The sequence below is a fragment of the Sprattus sprattus genome, assembly GCF_963457725.1.
Source record: "Sprattus sprattus genome assembly, chromosome: 8".
Classification (NCBI taxonomy): Eukaryota; Metazoa; Chordata; class Actinopteri; order Clupeiformes; family Clupeidae; genus Sprattus; species Sprattus sprattus.
This window is the reverse complement of record NC_137927.1, coordinates 21,094,202-21,111,966: the sequence shown is the minus strand read 5'-3', so window position 1 is coordinate 21,111,966 and position 17,765 is coordinate 21,094,202. Positions and strand designations below refer to the sequence as shown.

General features: G+C 43.7%; 3 protein-coding genes across 4 annotated transcripts; 2 read left to right on the top strand and 1 right to left on the bottom strand.

The window, feature by feature from the left end:
• Positions 1 to 987: 987 nt before the first annotated feature.
• Positions 988 to 4,219, top strand: rpl26 (ribosomal protein L26). 2 transcript variants are annotated; one of them, XM_080843428.1, is made up of 4 exons: positions 988 to 1,036; positions 1,985 to 2,157; positions 2,314 to 2,454; positions 4,052 to 4,219. In XM_080843428.1, exons 2-4 carry the CDS (start codon positions 1,990 to 1,992, stop codon positions 4,178 to 4,180), a joined length of 438 nt encoding a protein of 145 aa, XP_080699554.1. In that variant the 5' UTR covers positions 988 to 1,036; positions 1,985 to 1,989; the 3' UTR covers positions 4,181 to 4,219. The 2 variants fall into 2 exon arrangements, with proteins under 2 accessions (XP_080699554.1, XP_080699555.1); XM_080843429.1 differs by having other exon boundaries at positions 993 to 1,040.
• Positions 4,220 to 7,224: 3,005 nt separating this feature from the next.
• atp6v0e1 (ATPase H+ transporting V0 subunit e1) lies at positions 7,225 to 12,350 on the top strand. The gene is made up of 4 exons (XM_080844117.1): positions 7,225 to 7,403; positions 8,033 to 8,080; positions 11,652 to 11,764; positions 11,985 to 12,350. The coding sequence occupies exons 1-3, from the start codon at positions 7,300 to 7,302 to the stop codon at positions 11,743 to 11,745; spliced, it is 246 nt and encodes an 81-aa protein (XP_080700243.1). The 5' UTR covers positions 7,225 to 7,299; the 3' UTR covers positions 11,746 to 11,764; positions 11,985 to 12,350.
• A 45-nt stretch (positions 12,351 to 12,395) lies between these two features.
• Positions 12,396 to 17,162, bottom strand: tstd2 (thiosulfate sulfurtransferase like domain containing 2). Its single transcript, XM_080843267.1, has 9 exons — positions 16,795 to 17,162; positions 16,456 to 16,709; positions 16,236 to 16,344; positions 15,566 to 15,688; positions 14,667 to 14,772; positions 14,387 to 14,502; positions 13,739 to 13,897; positions 13,387 to 13,525; positions 12,396 to 12,751 (listed from the first exon to the last, which is right to left on the bottom strand). The coding sequence occupies exons 1-9, from the start codon at positions 16,933 to 16,935 to the stop codon at positions 12,507 to 12,509; spliced, it is 1,392 nt and encodes a 463-aa protein (XP_080699393.1). The 5' UTR covers positions 16,936 to 17,162; the 3' UTR covers positions 12,396 to 12,506.
• Positions 17,163 to 17,765: the final 603 nt, after the last annotated feature.

Here is a 17,765-nt window from a genome sequence, read left to right as displayed (position 1 = left end):
TAAGTGTAAGTAAGTGTAAGTAAGTGTAAGTGTAAGTGTAAGTGTAAGTGTAAGTGTAAGTGTAAGTGTAAGTGTAAATGTAAGTGTGAAGAGTGAAGAACACGTTTGCTGGTGTAGTAGCGTTGCTTCCTCTCTGACACTCACAGACACAACTGAAGTCTAATCTGGAGTGGATCTGTGTCTAATCTGGAGTCTATATTTTTTTTTAATCTCGTATATGATGATGATTTGTATGTCCAGGGCAACAAACTTGCCATTAATAACTAAATTGGTACACTGCACCACAGGTGTCAGCCACAACGTCAATGAGACCTAATGATCCCCTCCAACGGTCACAAGAGGAACTGCAGTCAGTTCTCAACCCATATGAAGGAAACACAAGATACAAACCCGCGCTACTACCGGCACTTATGAACACGAGCTAAATTCTTTCTCTCACGTTACCTAAATCAGATGTAACTAGGGACAAAAGGAGTATCGTCTTATAACAGAGAATGTCTAGTCTAGACACAGTCTCTGCTACTGGCCCATCAATGTAATAATAATAAGAATACACTTTATTTGTAAAGCACCTTTCATGCAAAACAATGCAGCTCAAAGTGCTTAACAGCAAATAAATTACATGCACAAAAAAATGACATGCACAGTGATCCACAAAAAAATAGACATTAAATAAAAGCAAAACATAAAAACTTGGATAGAGTGCATAAAACAAAACTACACGAACATAAAAACATGGATAGAGTGCACAAAGATTTGAGATAAAAATGATAATACATAAAATGCAAAACACAAGATAGAAAATAAAACTAATTCAATTAAAACAAATTCAAATTCAAATGTATGTGTAATATTCGTTCATTACATTTAAATTTAACTAGTAATTCATTCATTTGTTTTCTCAATTTTTCTTATTCTTTCTATGCCTGTCCTTACGAGTGCAGGCTCACGATCTTGTCGCGAGACTTCAGTCTCGACTAATTTGAGCGGAAGTAGGTTGTGTGTCTCTTTTCCGGCGGCCATAGCGGAGCATCGGGTGGGTAAGAGCTTTTGGCTAACATGAATGAAAACATCTAACTCCATCCTCGCTTTCAAACTTCTCACCGTCTTCCTCACATTACAATTGTCACTGCATTTGTTGCGGTTGTCCATCAGGTCCGATTATTATAGTGATAGGTTTGTGAAACTCAAGTTAAAATTGGCCAGAAAGACCCTAGATTTGCTACTGTTAGCATATGAACCGAGTGTCTGTCCCTACCGACTGTGTGCTCTCTCCGTCAAAAAACGCCAACATCATGTAATTCGTCTCTGGTTGAAAATTACCTGTGTGTGTTTCTGTTTGTGAATTTGTGTTGTAGTGGTAGTAGACAACTAGCAGTAACTCGGGTCTAAAGCGTCCTGTCGTTGGCTTCAGGACAGTAAGGCGTGAAGATGTATTGGCTAGTTAAACGTGTCCCTGCTAAACTCTTCTGCAGTTGCTGTTAGCTTGTTAGGTTAGCGGTGGCAATACTGTACTATTTGTTATCCTTTTTACGGAGTTTTGCTTAAAATTTAGAGAAGCCATACACTGTTGTGAAGCAGTTTAATTTCTAAGATGATAAAGGAAACCCATCTCTGCCTAGCTAACTAACCTGACATCGCTTTTAGGTGTTAGCTAGCTAGCATGCATAGCTCGTCAGAAAATGAGTTCACTGGTTGTATGTGAATGTGTTGTGTTGATAGAGATGGCCAGAGTGTTGTTCTGATGTGTACAAATGAGATGAACGTTTTGTTTTGGGGTTGAGACGGATACAGTTTGGAGAAAAGTAGCCAAGCTGTTGAGGGGAATTAAGTACTTGGACAGTGTCTGGCAGGAAGTTGGCCCTGTGCTGGTGATGTCGTCTTGGGCTGTGAATGGAAATATGAACCAGTTTGTTGGTATCTAGGGGCATCTCTTGCTTGCCTGAGTGTGTTGTGACTGAACAGGTTGTGTTTGTGTTTGCAGACATCATGAAGCTCAATCCCTTCGTCACATCTTCGCGGCGTAAGAACCGCAAGAGGCACTTCAATGCCCCCTCACACATCCGCAGGAAGATCATGTCCTCCCCCCTCTCTAAGGAGCTGCGCCAGAAATACAATGTCAGATCTATGCCCATCCGCAAGGACGACGAGGTCCAGGTGAGAGACACACACACACACACACACACGGTCCATGCAATACACACATTGTCATGGTGATTGTGAACACACACTTTCTATTTGCTGTGGTCAGGGTGTCTCCTGTTATTATAAATCTTGCGGTACTCAAGTGTGTGTTGTTGTGTGTGTCTGCAGGTGGCGCGTGGTCACTACAAGGGCCAGCAGATTGGCAAGGTGGTGCAGGTGTACCGTAAGAAGTACGTCATCTACATCGAGCGTGTGCAGCGTGAGAAGGCCAATGGAACCACCGTACACGTCGGCATCCACCCCAGCAAGGTGAGTGTTAAGCTGTGTGAGTTCACACTGGTATAGAGCTGAAGGAGGCTGGATTTAAGTCAAAGAATTCCACATCCATTACCAGTAGTCTGCCTAAATGTTTAGCCTACAATTGCCAAGTGAGATTGCTAGGTAACCAGCAAAGTGGCTCTCAAGTCTTTGTTCTGATGTAGATTCCATATCGCCCGGACGTAGGCACTGTCCATATTGCCCAGCCTGAGGCTGTCAGCCGATTTGTGTGGCTCCCCTAAGGGTTTGTCCAGTTCCGCTGTTGAGTATTCGGGTTCATGGAGCCTTGGAGCTCTGTGTTCAGCTTAGACGGCCATCTGTAGAGATGTGTTGTCAGGAAGGAGGAATTGTGTGTCTGTTTGTGCCTAAATTAAGCTAGTTTGATCCAGACTGTGTACACCAATGTGGGAGTGTCTTGGATGCTTCCTCTGCCCTACAGGTAGGAGGCAGTGTAGCATTTTACAGGGAGCACCTGGTGTTCTGTCTGCCACTGGTTTCTCCTCTCAGAACACATTGTGCTGGAACATCAGAAGGAGCTGTGTGTGACTGAGCGGGCGAACCTTGGGCTAGTTAGTTGGGCGAGGTGGTGGTGTGTGTGTGTGTGTGTGTGTGTGTGTGCAGTCTTTTGGTTCACGTGTGTGTGTGTGAGAGGCCGCTTTATGTTTACTGATGACCATATGTCAAACTGAAGCGGGGGGATGTGGTCCGTCTTTGATAGTTCTCAGGTGGTGACGTACTAACAGCACAGTCTGACCAGCTGTTTACGGTTAGTCAAAGGCTATGGATCAGTGTGTGATTTATCAGGTCTGACTAAGTGGTAATGAATTACAGGGCAGAGCTGCATCTGCTTTGTGCTTGTTTAGCGGGTTAAGGAGAGGTGAGTGGTCAAAGTAACATTAAGTAACAGCAGGAAATGGCTTTTTTGAGGAGTTAATTCGGCCTTCCACAAAGCAAAACTTTGCCCCCCCCCCCCCCCCCCCCCCCAACAATTTAGTTTGTTTACCCTGTGCAAAGCCCATTTGATCAGAAACTCGTCAGCAATTTCGCAAGAGAAAACTGTGCGGAAGACCAGGTTTTCTTATACAGGGTTAGGTGTTGGTCTGTGCAAAAGACCTGGTTTTCTGGTACAGGGTAACATGATGGGGCTGCCTCATAGCTCACAGACCGAGACGTTTCGAGGATCCTGTCGACCACAGTAATGTTTGCTGAAAGCAGGGACTGCTTTTTGGTTGTGATGTCACTGTTTGAATGTGAGGAACAGCATAGGGCAGTTGAGGTGCGTACAAGGACACAGAATGTAGTGAGAACACTAGAATCCGTCAAGCATCTTTACATGAGCAAGCTCAAATGAGCACACCTGTCCATGAATATTCACGCCAAGAATGTGCTTCAGTGTCATTTTAAATGTGGCAAGTAGGGGATGATTTTTCCATGGTTTGTCAAGGCAATGCTCAGCTTCATTTTAATCTAACTCTGAATCAGAATCAGGTTTTATTGATGGCCACAAGCACAATTATAGTGTGTGTGTGTGTGTGATGAAACCTGTGGAAGTGTGTGTTGGTGAACTGAACCATGTGTGTCTTGTCAGGTGGTGATCACACGCCTGAAGCTGGATAAGGACCGGAAGAAGATTCTGGAACGCAAAGCCAAGTCCAGGGCGGACGGCAAGGAGAAGGGCAAATACAAGGAGGAGACCATTGAGAAGATGCAGGAGTGAAGATGTCCTTTTGTTAACAATAAAACTGTATAAAACACACTTCTGCTGGTCTGGGTGTCACTCAAGCACACACAAACACACAGCTACATTTGTCTGAATAAGAACCCCCCCCCCCCCCCCAACAGCCCTGTCTTCCATACAACCAAACGCATGCACACATACACACACTGCAAGCATTACAGAAATGAAGTGAAATTTGGCTGAGCACATATAAGGCACATTATCTGTGTAGTGCTCAGGAGATTTTCAGTCTCTTAATTTAAAGAACCAAGTCTTGGTAAATCCTGGGTCTGCGGGAGAATTATGACATCTCTCTGATGTAAGGTTTTGAAAATGGGAGGATTCCACTAATAATTTTTTTCATTAAAATTAAGGTTAGGATACCAATAAAAGGCTGATGGATTCAAATGTTCAGTAAAGTGACAATACTATCCAGGCACATGTTCAATAAAGTGACAATACTATCCAGGCACATGTTCAACAAGAGCAATCCGAGATTTCTGACCTCCAGCAAGGAGGTACACAAATCCGGATCCGCATCATCCTGAAATTTTAATGGGGATGTCCCAGGACCAAGATTCACCTCTTGTGAAAATTTCAGAAAGATCCGCTCAGTAGTTTCTGAGATCTTGTCCGCAGATGGACAAATAAATTAACGGACCCGATCGCATAAACTCCTTGCTGGAGGTAATAAAGTGACAATACTATCCAGAAACGTGTTCAATAAAGTGACAGTATTATCCAGACACTTCTTCAATAAAGTGTCAATGCTATCTAGACGGCTTCATGGTGCCAACGTTAGGTATCGGTTAATATCAAGGGTACTGCGGGTCAGTCTTCCGTTAGACCAGATATGCTGAAGTTGTACTAGAATGGATTTGCTCCAGATCTAGCATTTGTTTTGGAGCAGAAAGAGGCAGACCTATATGCCAACATTCGAAACCTGCAGGGTGAAATTGACGCAGATTCCAATGATCCAATTGATGATGCACAGGAGGGGCAGCTGGGAACTGAGAAATCAAAACACTAAAGACCACAGTGCCAACACGTTGGAACAGTGTCCTCAACCTGATCAGAAGCCTAGTCAGTTTGCAGACAGAAGTCAATGAAATCCTGAAGAGGATAGGAAAGGCCTTGTTATGCCTCATGCCTGATGACATCAAGCTACTTTCTGACATAGTTAGCTTTTTGGAAGACTTTGAAAATTTCACACTCATTATAAGTGAAGTCAGTCCAAACCTGAGTGCAATACCACTAATCAGGGCTCGGATCAAGAAAATATGTGCAGTGGCTCCCAAAGACCCACCATAGATGAAGAAAATCAAAGAACTAATAGTGAAAAACATGGACAAACGAATCCCCATTACAGATCTGGTTAAAGCCACTGCAGTGTTTGATCCAGCTGTCAGAGATATCCCTATGACTAAAGATTAAAGCAGAGAACTGCTGCAGAATCTCCATGAGAAACTGAACTCCTCCAGGTAACAGTGACATTTCAGCGTACTTACTACCCACTTTCTCTTATGTTTTTGCTTTTAACAGCCAAAGTTTTGCATATATTTTACTTTTCAGATTCAGCTCAACAGTCTTTGGGGTTGGAGATGAGAGGACAACTACTGATGGAGGTTCTGGTGGTCCTTCTGGTGGGAACGGTGACCTCCAGTCTCAAGACGATGGAGATGTGGGAACAAGTGTGAAGCGACTAGAATTATAAGCAGAGGCACAAGAGATGCAGCAGCTCATTCTTCAAATTGTATCCTTGACCAAGAGATAGATGCTTTTCTTGCAATGAGAACAAGAGACCAATAACAAGGAGCATTAGATTAGGAGCATTTTGGCGAACCCATAGCAATACTTTCCCAGCACTGTCCGCTATGGCCTGGTGCTACCTCTGCATTTCACCAGGGAGTGTGCCGGTGGAATGTTTGTTTAGCTCCACTGGCCTTCTGCTCAATGGCAAACGATCATCACTTGCTGCTTCAAGGTGTAATATGATCACCTTCATTCATGATAATGCCAAGTTCTTGTGTACAACTTAAGTCAAATTATTAATATATTTTCTGAAAGCATATAATCTCAGGATGAGATATAACAAGGGTTGCCACATGTCCCTCTGTCCTCTTTACTTTGCTGCCGTTGCATAACAAATTGGGTATTAGTAAATCAATTTTATGGATAATACATTTAGGGCTTATTCTTATACAACCTAAGTCACTTAATTTCACCAAACCATTAATTTATGGATAAACATAGACTGACACACATTTAATGAGTGATGCAATAAATACATTTGTTCACAGTTGACACTTTGTACTTGAAAATGATTAGTAGCCTACAGATATGGAAATCAAAATACATAATTTGCTAAAGTTAAATCTGGTGTTTTTTGTATTACATTGTATTGCATTGTATGTATTCCATACATCGCTTGGAAATATTGAGATCTAATTAATCAGTATAACATACCACAGTAGGCTACACATCTGTAGAAGTGGCAGCTTTAGCCATTTGTAGCTATGAAAATTTGGCGGCTGCAAGCAGCCATTTAGATTTTGGCTGAGCTGGCTTACCAGCCAACAACTTCATCAGCCAGCCATTATTCTCAAAAGAAATGGCTTCGGGATCTACTCCAGACTCCAGAAGGCCGCCCGGGAATGTCACAACGAGTAGAAGTCACCCAGCAATTTATTACAGCGCGTGGAACTGTTTTTGGCCGCCAGGGGACCTTCACGACATTGATAGGCTACTAATACCCACTTCACACGGCTCAAAAATCAGAAGACTTTTTGCTCATAAAACAACAATGTAGCTTACTACAAACCATGTTTGACGTCACTGACCAATGTAGCTCAGTAACTCAACTTTAACCTCAACATTTCGTTGTATGTTATTACAATGGCAGTAAAGGCTGTTCAATTCAATTTTCAGTAACTCCCGTTAGCGAGAGGCTGGGCACGCAGTCGACGTTATTCAAACCTGTTAACTACGCTTTCGGCTCTGAGTTTGGTCATGTGATCACACTTCCTCCTTTAGTAGCTCGGTTCTCGTCTGTCGTGTAGTGACCCTGCACATCCAAGCAGCATTAGTTTCTCTTCTGTTCTTAAAGCCTAAACATTATCATGGCGGAGCTAAGTTTCGTGATTCCCATGGCTGTTATGACTATATTCTGGGGTCTAGTCGGCGGTGTGGTCCCCTGGTTTATTCCCAAAGGACCGAACAGGGGGTGAGTAGGTCTCCAACACAAAACCGAGTAGGAACTAACATAGTCTAACCACTCAAAAACTTCTGTACAATGTTTTACTGCTCGGATGGTTGGTTGGCTTATAAAGTATTTCAGCTGTTGATAATATGCTTCATGAAATGTACACCGAGGAAAGACTGGTGTCGTGTTTCTATGGATGAAGTTTACCACTGTTTCAGTAACGTCACCGACCTTAGCTGAAGCCTTTTCTCTTTTTCGATCGTCGACTGACCGTGCGCTACTCGACTACAGACATAAAGTCAGCAGACCCATTTGTCATCTATACTTTTTTAATTTAAAACCAAACTTAGTGGCAGGGAAAAGCACATTTATGGAGTGGCGGTGTGGGTAAGACCTATGTGTAAGGGCAATGGCTAGTCCCGTGCCTTTGTCAGGTGAGACTTGGAAGTTCTCGTGGATGGAAATGATCGCTCCTTCATGTTCCTGTTTTCTCTGTCAGGCGTTTTGAACGCGCACTGCCTGGACCCGTAATGCCTGCGTAATTAGTATAACTCCTGCGGCTGGTGAGACTTACGGTATTTGTTTAATTGTATTAACGAACGCGATATTCTCCCTCTCTCTGTCTCTCTCTCTCTCTCTCTCTCTCTCAGAGTTATTGTTACCATGCTCGTGCTGACGGCAGTGTGCTGCTATCTGTTGTAAGTATCATCATCCTAGAAATGTGTCACTGTCATGAGAGCCCCCCCCCCCCGTGCATCTTTCCAATCACACGCCGCAAGGCATCCCATTAACATCGACTGGAAATGAAAAAATCCATCAAGACTACAGTTAGGCTATTGAACAAACTTAACTCATTCGCATCAGCCACATTGAGTTTTGGAGCTGTCCTGGAAAGGAACTTGTGTCCTGCAGACAAACTCAGCAGAGCTTACTATATGTAGCTCTTTGAATTAGTGTGTGAAGACAAATGGAATTGTTACTTTCTAACATTTGCACTTTAACTCGGATTACCCTGTATTTTCAGTCCTGAAGCCATAGGTGTAAAAAGTACTGAAATATTCTACTTAAGTAAAAGTACCTTTACTTGGATGACATTTTACTTAGCTACAAGTAAAGTTACCCATCTAAGAATCTACTCAAGTAAAAGTAAAAAGTACTTTTAAAGTCAAAGTTACTTAGTTACTTCCAACAACTTGATGGGGGTCGCTCCTATACAGTGCAGAAAAAGACAAGGGGTCATAAATCCAATCCAAATACTAGTTATTTTTAATTAAAGGAAAATCTTTACAAATGTTAGTGCAATAATGACATTAAACATGTCAAGTTGTCAAAACAGCATTAAGGATGTGCTTATGTATATCAGATCATCCCATAAAACATTTTCAAATACAATTGAAAGTGGCATAATTGTGAATTCTATGGACTATTTTCGCTATTTATGGAGCCATAAAACTGAATCTAACAAAAGCAAGTTTACAACAACTACCTTAGCCCGTTAGAAAGTAATTTTATTCATTGATAATCCTGTCACTCCTTGCCGTTGTATTAACGTTTCGTCACTTTATCCAGCGTCAATCGGTTGATCATCTTAGCTGACAGCTGAGTTTTACATCCTGTGCCATACAAATACATGTAATTTAGGCATATTTCAACAGTTTAGCTGGAGGCACTCTACCGATTAACAGTTTGGAGTCTTACATTAATGTGAACTCAAAGTTATTGCAGTGTTTTTTTTCCACTCAGTAAAGCGGCGTTCACACTAGACTTCTTTTTTAAGAAAAAAGCGCAGCCTTCAGCGCCTTTTGAGCGCTTCAGAATTCATGGCTATTATGTGACGTCACTGTCTTTTAAGCACCGCCATATTTGTGTCTGATGCAAACACATTACGGTCATAACATACGGTCACAACTCACAGAAAGTTCAAAACGCTAGGGGATATGTTGCGCTGTTGAATGTGACAACCTAAATATACAATTGCTAAAGATTTAGGGAATGACTGACCTGTTAAGTGAAACGCAGCACGTTGATACAGTCGTAGTAATGGCTGTGTATTATCAAAGCTAGCAAGCTATTTAGCCCTTCACCCAGGAATTTGGCTACAACTCGTTAGCCAATATTGGCACTCTTGCCTGCTCAGAAGAGTTTCTGTACGCTTGAAATCTCCGGTTTATGGGAATGGATTATGTACAAGATACATGTCAATGTCGGGAAAAGAAAGTTGGGGCAGATGCTTTGCAAAAACACAGTTAATCGCTAATGGCTAGTTGCATGCTAACATTAGTTAGGTAGCTCAGACACCTCGCAAATCCTCTTAGACGTATTTTTCAGTTACAATAATGTGGTTTGTAAATTTTACAGTGTCTATTTCTCGGTAACTTTCTAAAAATCTAAGCAAAAAAAAAGTTAAACTAAAAACTTCTAGGTTCAAATACGATGGTCTACGGCGTTTGGTCGGTTAAACTAAGATAGAAGGTTACTAGGGAAGGTACGCGACTACCTACTCTCCTCGTCCTGATAGGTCAGCTGTCAAAAAGGCGCTTGACGTCACCCGGCGCCTTTCTGAAAAGTTGAGAAAATTGAACTCAAAAAGGCGTCGGAGGTTGCGCTTTATTAGAAGTTTATAAAAGGCGGCGCCTTTCTGAAAAGGCGTCCGCCTGTTTGCTTTTTCCCATAGAGTTGCATGTAAAAAAGGCGCAGAAGGCGGCGCTTTTTTCTAAAAAAAGAAGTCTAGTGTGAACGCGGCCTAAGGGGCCGATCACACAGGACGCGACTTTTATAAGCGCAGTCGCATCGAAAGCGCGTTGGCAAGATGCTCCTGGGGAAAAGCGCCTATGCGCCTGTGGAGTGGTGCCTACAGTTAGCTAGCATGCTAGCCTATTTGTTTTAAAGGCATTTATAAAAGGCATAGTGTAGAGACGGCCAATTGGTTGCTCACGCAGGTCCACGCATGTGTCCGCCGTATAGAATTCGAATAATTCTTACATCTGGAGTTGTACAATTCCTCATAGTTATAAACTGCTAAAATGTGCGCCTCCGCGCCTTGCGCTTAAAGTTGAGAATATTTTAACTTTTAGGCGCGCCTTTAAACCGCCAGAAAGGCGCGAGGCGCGGCGTTTAAAAGGCGCACATGAAAGGCGCGCCGTACCATAGGAAAACAATGGTTTTGCTAGCGACGCGCTTTCAAAAGTCGCGTCCTGTGTGATCGGCCCCTAACAGATGTGATTTCCAATGAAGCGAAGTGCTAGCCTGACGATGTCATACTCAAAATTCTAGTCAGAATATTGGGCTGTGATTATGGGCCGTGTTTCAACGAACCAGGGAAAAAAAATGCCTCTTTGCTCAATTGGATACCTAGAACCAATCAGAGCAACGTAGTATGACCATCTGATACATTCAAACTTTTACCTGATCCCTTAGGAAGGACGGCAGAAACATATTTTTGATCGACAAATGCCTTGATCGCGTTTCTCTGTTCCTCTTTCAAAATGAGTGCGCTGTCAATATCTGTTGTGAGATGCCTGCTCACGTTATACTTATTAGCAGCCAGGCTAGCTAGCTACTATGTGATTCAATGGATTTTTGGTCTAAGTGTTAGCAATAACCTAACAATAATGGTCTAGAGCGCTTCAGTTAAGACATACAATCCTCGGCAACATTCGTGTTGCACATACACAACTAACAGAGTCAAATTAGACATAAAAAAGTCGTGTAGATAGCATAATTCACATAAAATATTTCCCACTAACAGGCTCCGGAGACGCCGCCATCTAGGTACGAATTTGAATCTACTGTTAATTCAACTCAAGCGTTGGTTGATAATCTGTCCATCATCGTATAAAGCCCGCCCTGACAATTTGATTGGTACGGCAAAAACCTGCCTTCTGATAATGTCTCCCAATCTGCACAGAGCCAGACCGATCTTCCCATACCAAAAAAATTGTGGGCGGGGTTCAGGCTGGTATCCAGGCTAGCGAAGTGAAATACTTTGGTCAAAATCTCCTTAAGTGAAAGTAAAATTACCGATTTAAAAAACTACAAAGAATACAAAATTACTATTCAATTGCAGAAATGCCAGTAAATGTGGCAGCAGAGTGACACTTCCCTGCTATGCCACTAAGGGGCAGCACTGCTCTGTTCTACTCAGAGCTCAGTGGCATCAGAAGCACTGTAACAGGACCATTTGGAGTCAGTAAACTGATAATGTTGTCTGCCTAGTGTCGTGTGTGTGTGTGTGTTTGCTTAATCTGCTGCTCTTGGTGTGTATTGCAGCTGGCTCATTGCCATCCTAGCGCAGCTCAACCCTTTGTTTGGCCCGGCGCTGAAGAATGATACAATTTGGTACCTGCAGTACCACTGGCCCTAGGAGTGCTGCCCTGACTCAGGTGAGCTGGCATGCATGCATATGCACTCACTTACACATACATACACGGCCCCTTTAGAGAAAAGCGCCTGACATACTATACCCATAACATGGATCCAGCTCTTAAGGCTTTACTGTCGGGTTGTGTGGTGAGTGCATTGAAAACACTTAAGACTGCATGTCACACACACACTCACAGTTTCCCGTTTCTCAACCAACCCTGGCTTCTTTGTTTGTTTTAGGCTCATGGAGTCGTGACCCTGCCAAAGAGGATCCTTTCTCTACAGAACTGTCTCTCTCAGAAGTGTGTGTGTGTGTGTGTGTGTGTGTGTGTTCGGTGTGTGTGTCTGTGTAAAACAGTGTATGAAGTCTTTCTGCACATTATTGTGATCAGAGAAATATTGTTTGTTTGTTTGTTTTGTTTTGTGTGTGTGTGTGTGTGTGTGTGTGTGTGTGGTTTTTGCCCTAGAAGTGTTCCAGTTGGACCTTCTCTGTGACTCTACCCTTAAGAAAGTGGTGTGTATAATGTGTGAAGATCTTTATGTCGGTGTAATACCTTATGCTACACAATATTTAAATTAAACTTGTTTGCAAGAAATGGACTGTCAGTTGGAAACCAGTTTTCTGTTTTATTAAAACCAAACACTCAGGAAAATACACAGCAGGTTTTGGATGCAAAGGTGTGTGTGTGTGTGTATGTATGTATGCGTGTACATGTAGCTCTATATCTGTACTTTTGCAGTCCTGTGTATACACACACACACTCATGAATCTTTGGGTATGCGTGGCCGTGTGTCTGTACACTCACACTCCTCCCTGTGTGTGTGTGTGGTATCAGGGCTGTAAGTGTGTGCGGTGTGTGTGTGCGTCCCCTGTTTCCTCTGGCAGGTGGGGCAGCAGGCTGTGTGTCCTTTCGCTCTGCAGCTCTGACAGCTTAGAACCAGCTGGCAACACACAGGAGGACGACACAGGGCATACTGATCCCACGGAGCTCCACAGTACCTACATTCTATATACACACACACACACACACCGGAGAGAGAGACACACACACACACACACACACACACCAGAGAGAGGTTATACACACAAGCACACAGGAGAGAGAGAGACACACACACACACCAGAGAGAGAGAGAGAGAGAGACACACACACACACACACCAGAGAGCGGTTATACACACAAGCACACAGGAGAGAGAGAGAGACACACACACCAGAGAGAGAGAGACACACACACATACACACACCAGAGAGAGGTTATACACACAAGCACACACCAGAGAGAGAGAGAGAGAGAGAGAGACACACACAACACACACACATCATAGAGCGAGACAACACAAACACACCATAAAGAGAGAGACACACGACACACAACACACAACACATACACACCAGAGAGAGACATACACAAAACAGAAACACACAGTAATTCCACCACTCAAGCGCACAGATGATGCTGAATGTAAGAGTACCACAGAGAAAAAGAAAGCAGTCTCTCTCTCACACACACACAACAGAGAGGTCACACACAGAGACACACACACACACACACACACACACACACACACACACACACACACACACACACACACACACACACACACACACAGCAGATCCACCCTGTCTACACCCACTGACCTGCGATGATGTCGTCGTTGAATGTAAGGGCGTAGCGCTCGTCGAACACAAAGAGTTTCCCACGGTAGAACCCATCAGGGAACCGCTCCAGGTACTTATGGATCCCCCCCCTCAGCTGCAGAACCTCCTTACACACATCCTGATGCAGAGGAAACACACACACACACACACGTATTATTCCCTGTTCGCTGATTACGTAACTCCTGTCCGTCACACACTCACCACTAACCAGCAGGAGTCCCTGACAGGTTTTGTGTGTGTGTGTAGAGACACAGTCACTATAGTTCAAAGATAAATCTTGCAGCGAACCAGCTCGAAGTGCTCTGTGTTTGTGTGTGTGAGACAGGCGTACTTTAGAACGCAGGTAGGCAGAACCCCTCTCACAGCGGATCCCTCCGGTGCAGTACATGAGAACCCGTTTGTTCTGGAAGAGCTCTAGGTTCTGGTCCACGTAGTCCGGGAAGTAGCTGAACTTGCGGATGTCTGGAGCCAGACATCTACTAAACTGACCCTGAGAACATAACAGTGTGTGAGCGTTAGTTTGTCTGTGTGTTTATACTGTAGGTTTAGATTAGATTCAACTTTATTGTCATTGCACAAAGTACTAATACAACAAAATGCAGTTTAGCATCCAACCAGAAGTGCAAAATAGCAGACTGCAACCCAACTGACTTAGAAGAAATGTCAGACAAGTGTGTGTGTGTGTGTGTGTGTGTGTGTGTGTGTGTGTGTGTCTTTCTATTCTGCTCTCGTAGAAGTTCCCTGAGTCCAGCTGTACTGTGTGTGTGTGTGAGAGAGAGAGAGAGAGAGAGAGAGAGTGTATGTGTTGTACTATTCTGCTCTCGTAGAAGTTCCTGCAGTACTGTGTGTGTGTGTGTGTTTGTGTATGTGTGTGTGTTTGTGTGTGTGTGTGGTACTATTCATCTCTTGTAGAAGTTCCTGCAGTACTGTGTGTGTGTGTGTGTGCGTGTGTGTGTGTGTGTGTGTGTTTGTGTCGTACTATTCTGCTCTCGTAGAAGTTCCTGCAGTCCAACAGTACTGTGTCTCTGGCCGCCTCCTCATCAGTCATCAGCATCTTCACCTCATGGTGGAACTCCTCAGGGTCCAGGTGTGTGCCTAACACACACACACACACACACACACACACAAACACCTTTCTTTAAGGAACTCATCAGGCTTTCAGTCAATGACATTCACATTATATATACACACACATATACAAACAAGCACACACACACACACACACACACACACACACACACACACACACACACACTCACCGGCCAGACTGTATGAGATGACTCTGGGGTCCATTCCCAAGGGGACGATCTCCCTGTACACACCCACTCTCAGCTCAGTGAAGCAGTGGGCCCCCCCCTCACTCCTCTTCAGAAACACACGCACGCAAACACACACACACACACTATTATATTAGCCTCATTTATAGGCTATATGGGAAATAATAAAAAACATCCTTAAATGGTGTCATGTTGTTTAATATATAGGTAGGTGATGAGATTATGACTCTGGGTGTTTGGAAGTTAAACGACGTTCTACATTAGCACCTACCTACCTACATGAGCAAAGACTTGAATGAATTTTTTTATGTTTAAAAGTTTTTTTTGTTGTAATTACTGCATGTGTAAGATCTCTGCAGCAACCCTCTCAGAAGAATCAGAATAGTTTTTATTGCCAAGTAAGTTTACACCTACCAGGAATTTGTTTTGGCATATTGGTGCAGACAATAAACATAAAAACAGAAGTACTACACATAAGACAAACAATACATAAAATAAAATATACAAAAAATATTAAAATAATAAGAGATAATAAAATATTCAAATCACACACACACACACACACACTTGTGTAAGATCTCTGCAACAGTCCATGCTTCTTGTGGCTATAAAAACAAGTAGATTTGGCAGTAGTATAGCTTAGTATAGTGTAGTATTGTATTGGGTAGTATGGTTTAGCATAGTGTAGTATTGTGTTGTGTAGTATGGTTAAGCATAGCATGTTGTGTGGTGTAGTTTTGCCTGGTGTTTTGTAGTGTTGTGTTGTGTTTTGTCTAGTGTAGTGCTGTGTACTCCAATGGGATGTAGGACAGCGTTGTCTAGGGTTGTGTAGGGTACTCTAGTGTGATGTAGGGTAGTGTTGTGTAGTGTTATGTAATCACCTTAAAGTCATCAGCGCTCATGTCTTTGAAAGCGGGGTGTGACAGCATGGCACTGATGTACAGACGGGTTCCCATCCTGCTACCTCCTACCGTACCGTTAATGCCCTCGGAAGCTACACGCACCTACACACAGACACACACACACTGCACCGTTAATGCCCTCAGAAGCTACACACACCTCCACACACACACACACACACACACTGCACCGTTAATGCCCTCGGAAGCTACACACACCTCCACACACCCACTGCACCGTTAATGCCCTCGGAAACTACACTCACCTACACACACACACACACTGCACCGTTAATGCCCTCGGAAGCTACACGCACCTGCACAAACACACACACACACACACACACACACACACCACCGTTAATGCCCTCGGAAGCTACATGCACCTACACACACACACACACACACACACACACACACACACTCTATGGTTAATGCCCTCGGAAGCTACACGCACCTACACACACACACACACACTGTATGGTTAATGCACTCTGAAGCTACACGCACCTACACATACACAGCAAAAAAAATGCACAGGTAACACACACAACTACAGTAGAAAAGCACATATTTGAACAGACATCTAAAATATCTGTATCAGGAAACACACACACACACACACAAACAGTCACAACAAATGAGTGCTTACCTTCCCAGTGAGATGCAGCATCTGACAGAGTTCCTTCTGCCATACACACACCAGCTCAGGACGGGCCAGCTCACGGTACCGGTAATATAACAACACCTCCCCATCGCACCTACAACACACACACACACACACACACACGAGCTCAGGACGGGCAACTCCCAGTACCAGTCATATAACAACACCCTCGCACCTAACACACACACACACAAGGTGGACATACTCCAGGAGCTGTTCCGCCGGGATGTGACTGATGTCGGGCAGACAAGCTTTGAGGTCAGCTGGCTCTTCCTCCCCGTGTCCACTCTCCTCCGAGATCAGCTGCCTGTCTAGGGCCTCGCGGGTCAGCCGCTCAATCTCCATGGAGTGAACGCGGGCGACGTGCTTATGGACGGCAGCGGGTTCGGTAAAGGCCTGTCCGCAGCAGTGCCAAGAGAACGGGTCATTTCTGCGGGACTCAACGAACTCTGCGAATGCCTGGAGGATGTGGTGTAAGTTCAGAACGGGAACAGGATCGCCACAGGTGTAAACACGCTGAAGTAGACGGAGTGGCAGAACTCACCCGCTTCTTCATGTGTGTGTAGGACCGCCGGGTAGTCGTGATTGCTGGTTTGTCATGTTTCCCATGTTTTACACTATCTTCAGCGATGTTCTCCACATCCAGGCTTAGAAGTAAAAGGTCTGTGTCAAAGTCGGGATCCATTAGATAACTTCACACAGACGAGATATGTAAAGACTACAGGTTAGCAAAACAGCTTTTGACAAGTCCACTCCCACTACTGAGTTTCCTGATAGCGGCCCGCTACCACGTCAGCCTGGCTTAGAGTGAAGGTAACATTACTGCGAAACTATCCCTGACAGAAGGCTTTCATGGCTGAAATGTACACTGAATAACCACAGTAGATTACAGTATCGTGCAGAGCGCTTTTAACTACCCTCTTCTTCTTCTTTTAATGTTATGGCTTTTAGTGTGCATTACCGCCACCTTCTGTACTGGAGTGTGGATCTGAACACCCTGACTAAATAAACCAGTTTTTTTTCTTCAGAAAATGAAAAATACAATTAAAACAAATATCTCCCGAGTTTCTTTGTAAAATGTTGGATACCTTCAATACAACTTTTTCTTCTTTCAGGAGACTACTAAGTACCTTTCTTTGCTGATGATACCCTGGACACTGCTCTATTACATGTTCTATGGTCTCTTGACTCCGCAAACACAGAGTCCATCAGCATGTTTTTTAATTTGACTATGGTGTTATTGAGTCCCACATGTCCAAATCTCATTTTTGATAGGATGTTTTCCTCCTGATTATTCCTAACTGTTATCCTGCTACCCCCAACTCTTCTTTGAATTTTGTACAAATTCCTTCCTGTGCTTTCATGGTCCCATATCTCCAACCCTGACCTTAATGATGTTTCTGACTTTTGCTTTACTGTGACGTTCATTGATCTCTACTTTTTGATTCAGTTCTGCCTGTTTTGCATAGCTATCAGCCAGTTAATTTCCTTCTACTCCCATGTGTGCTGGAACCC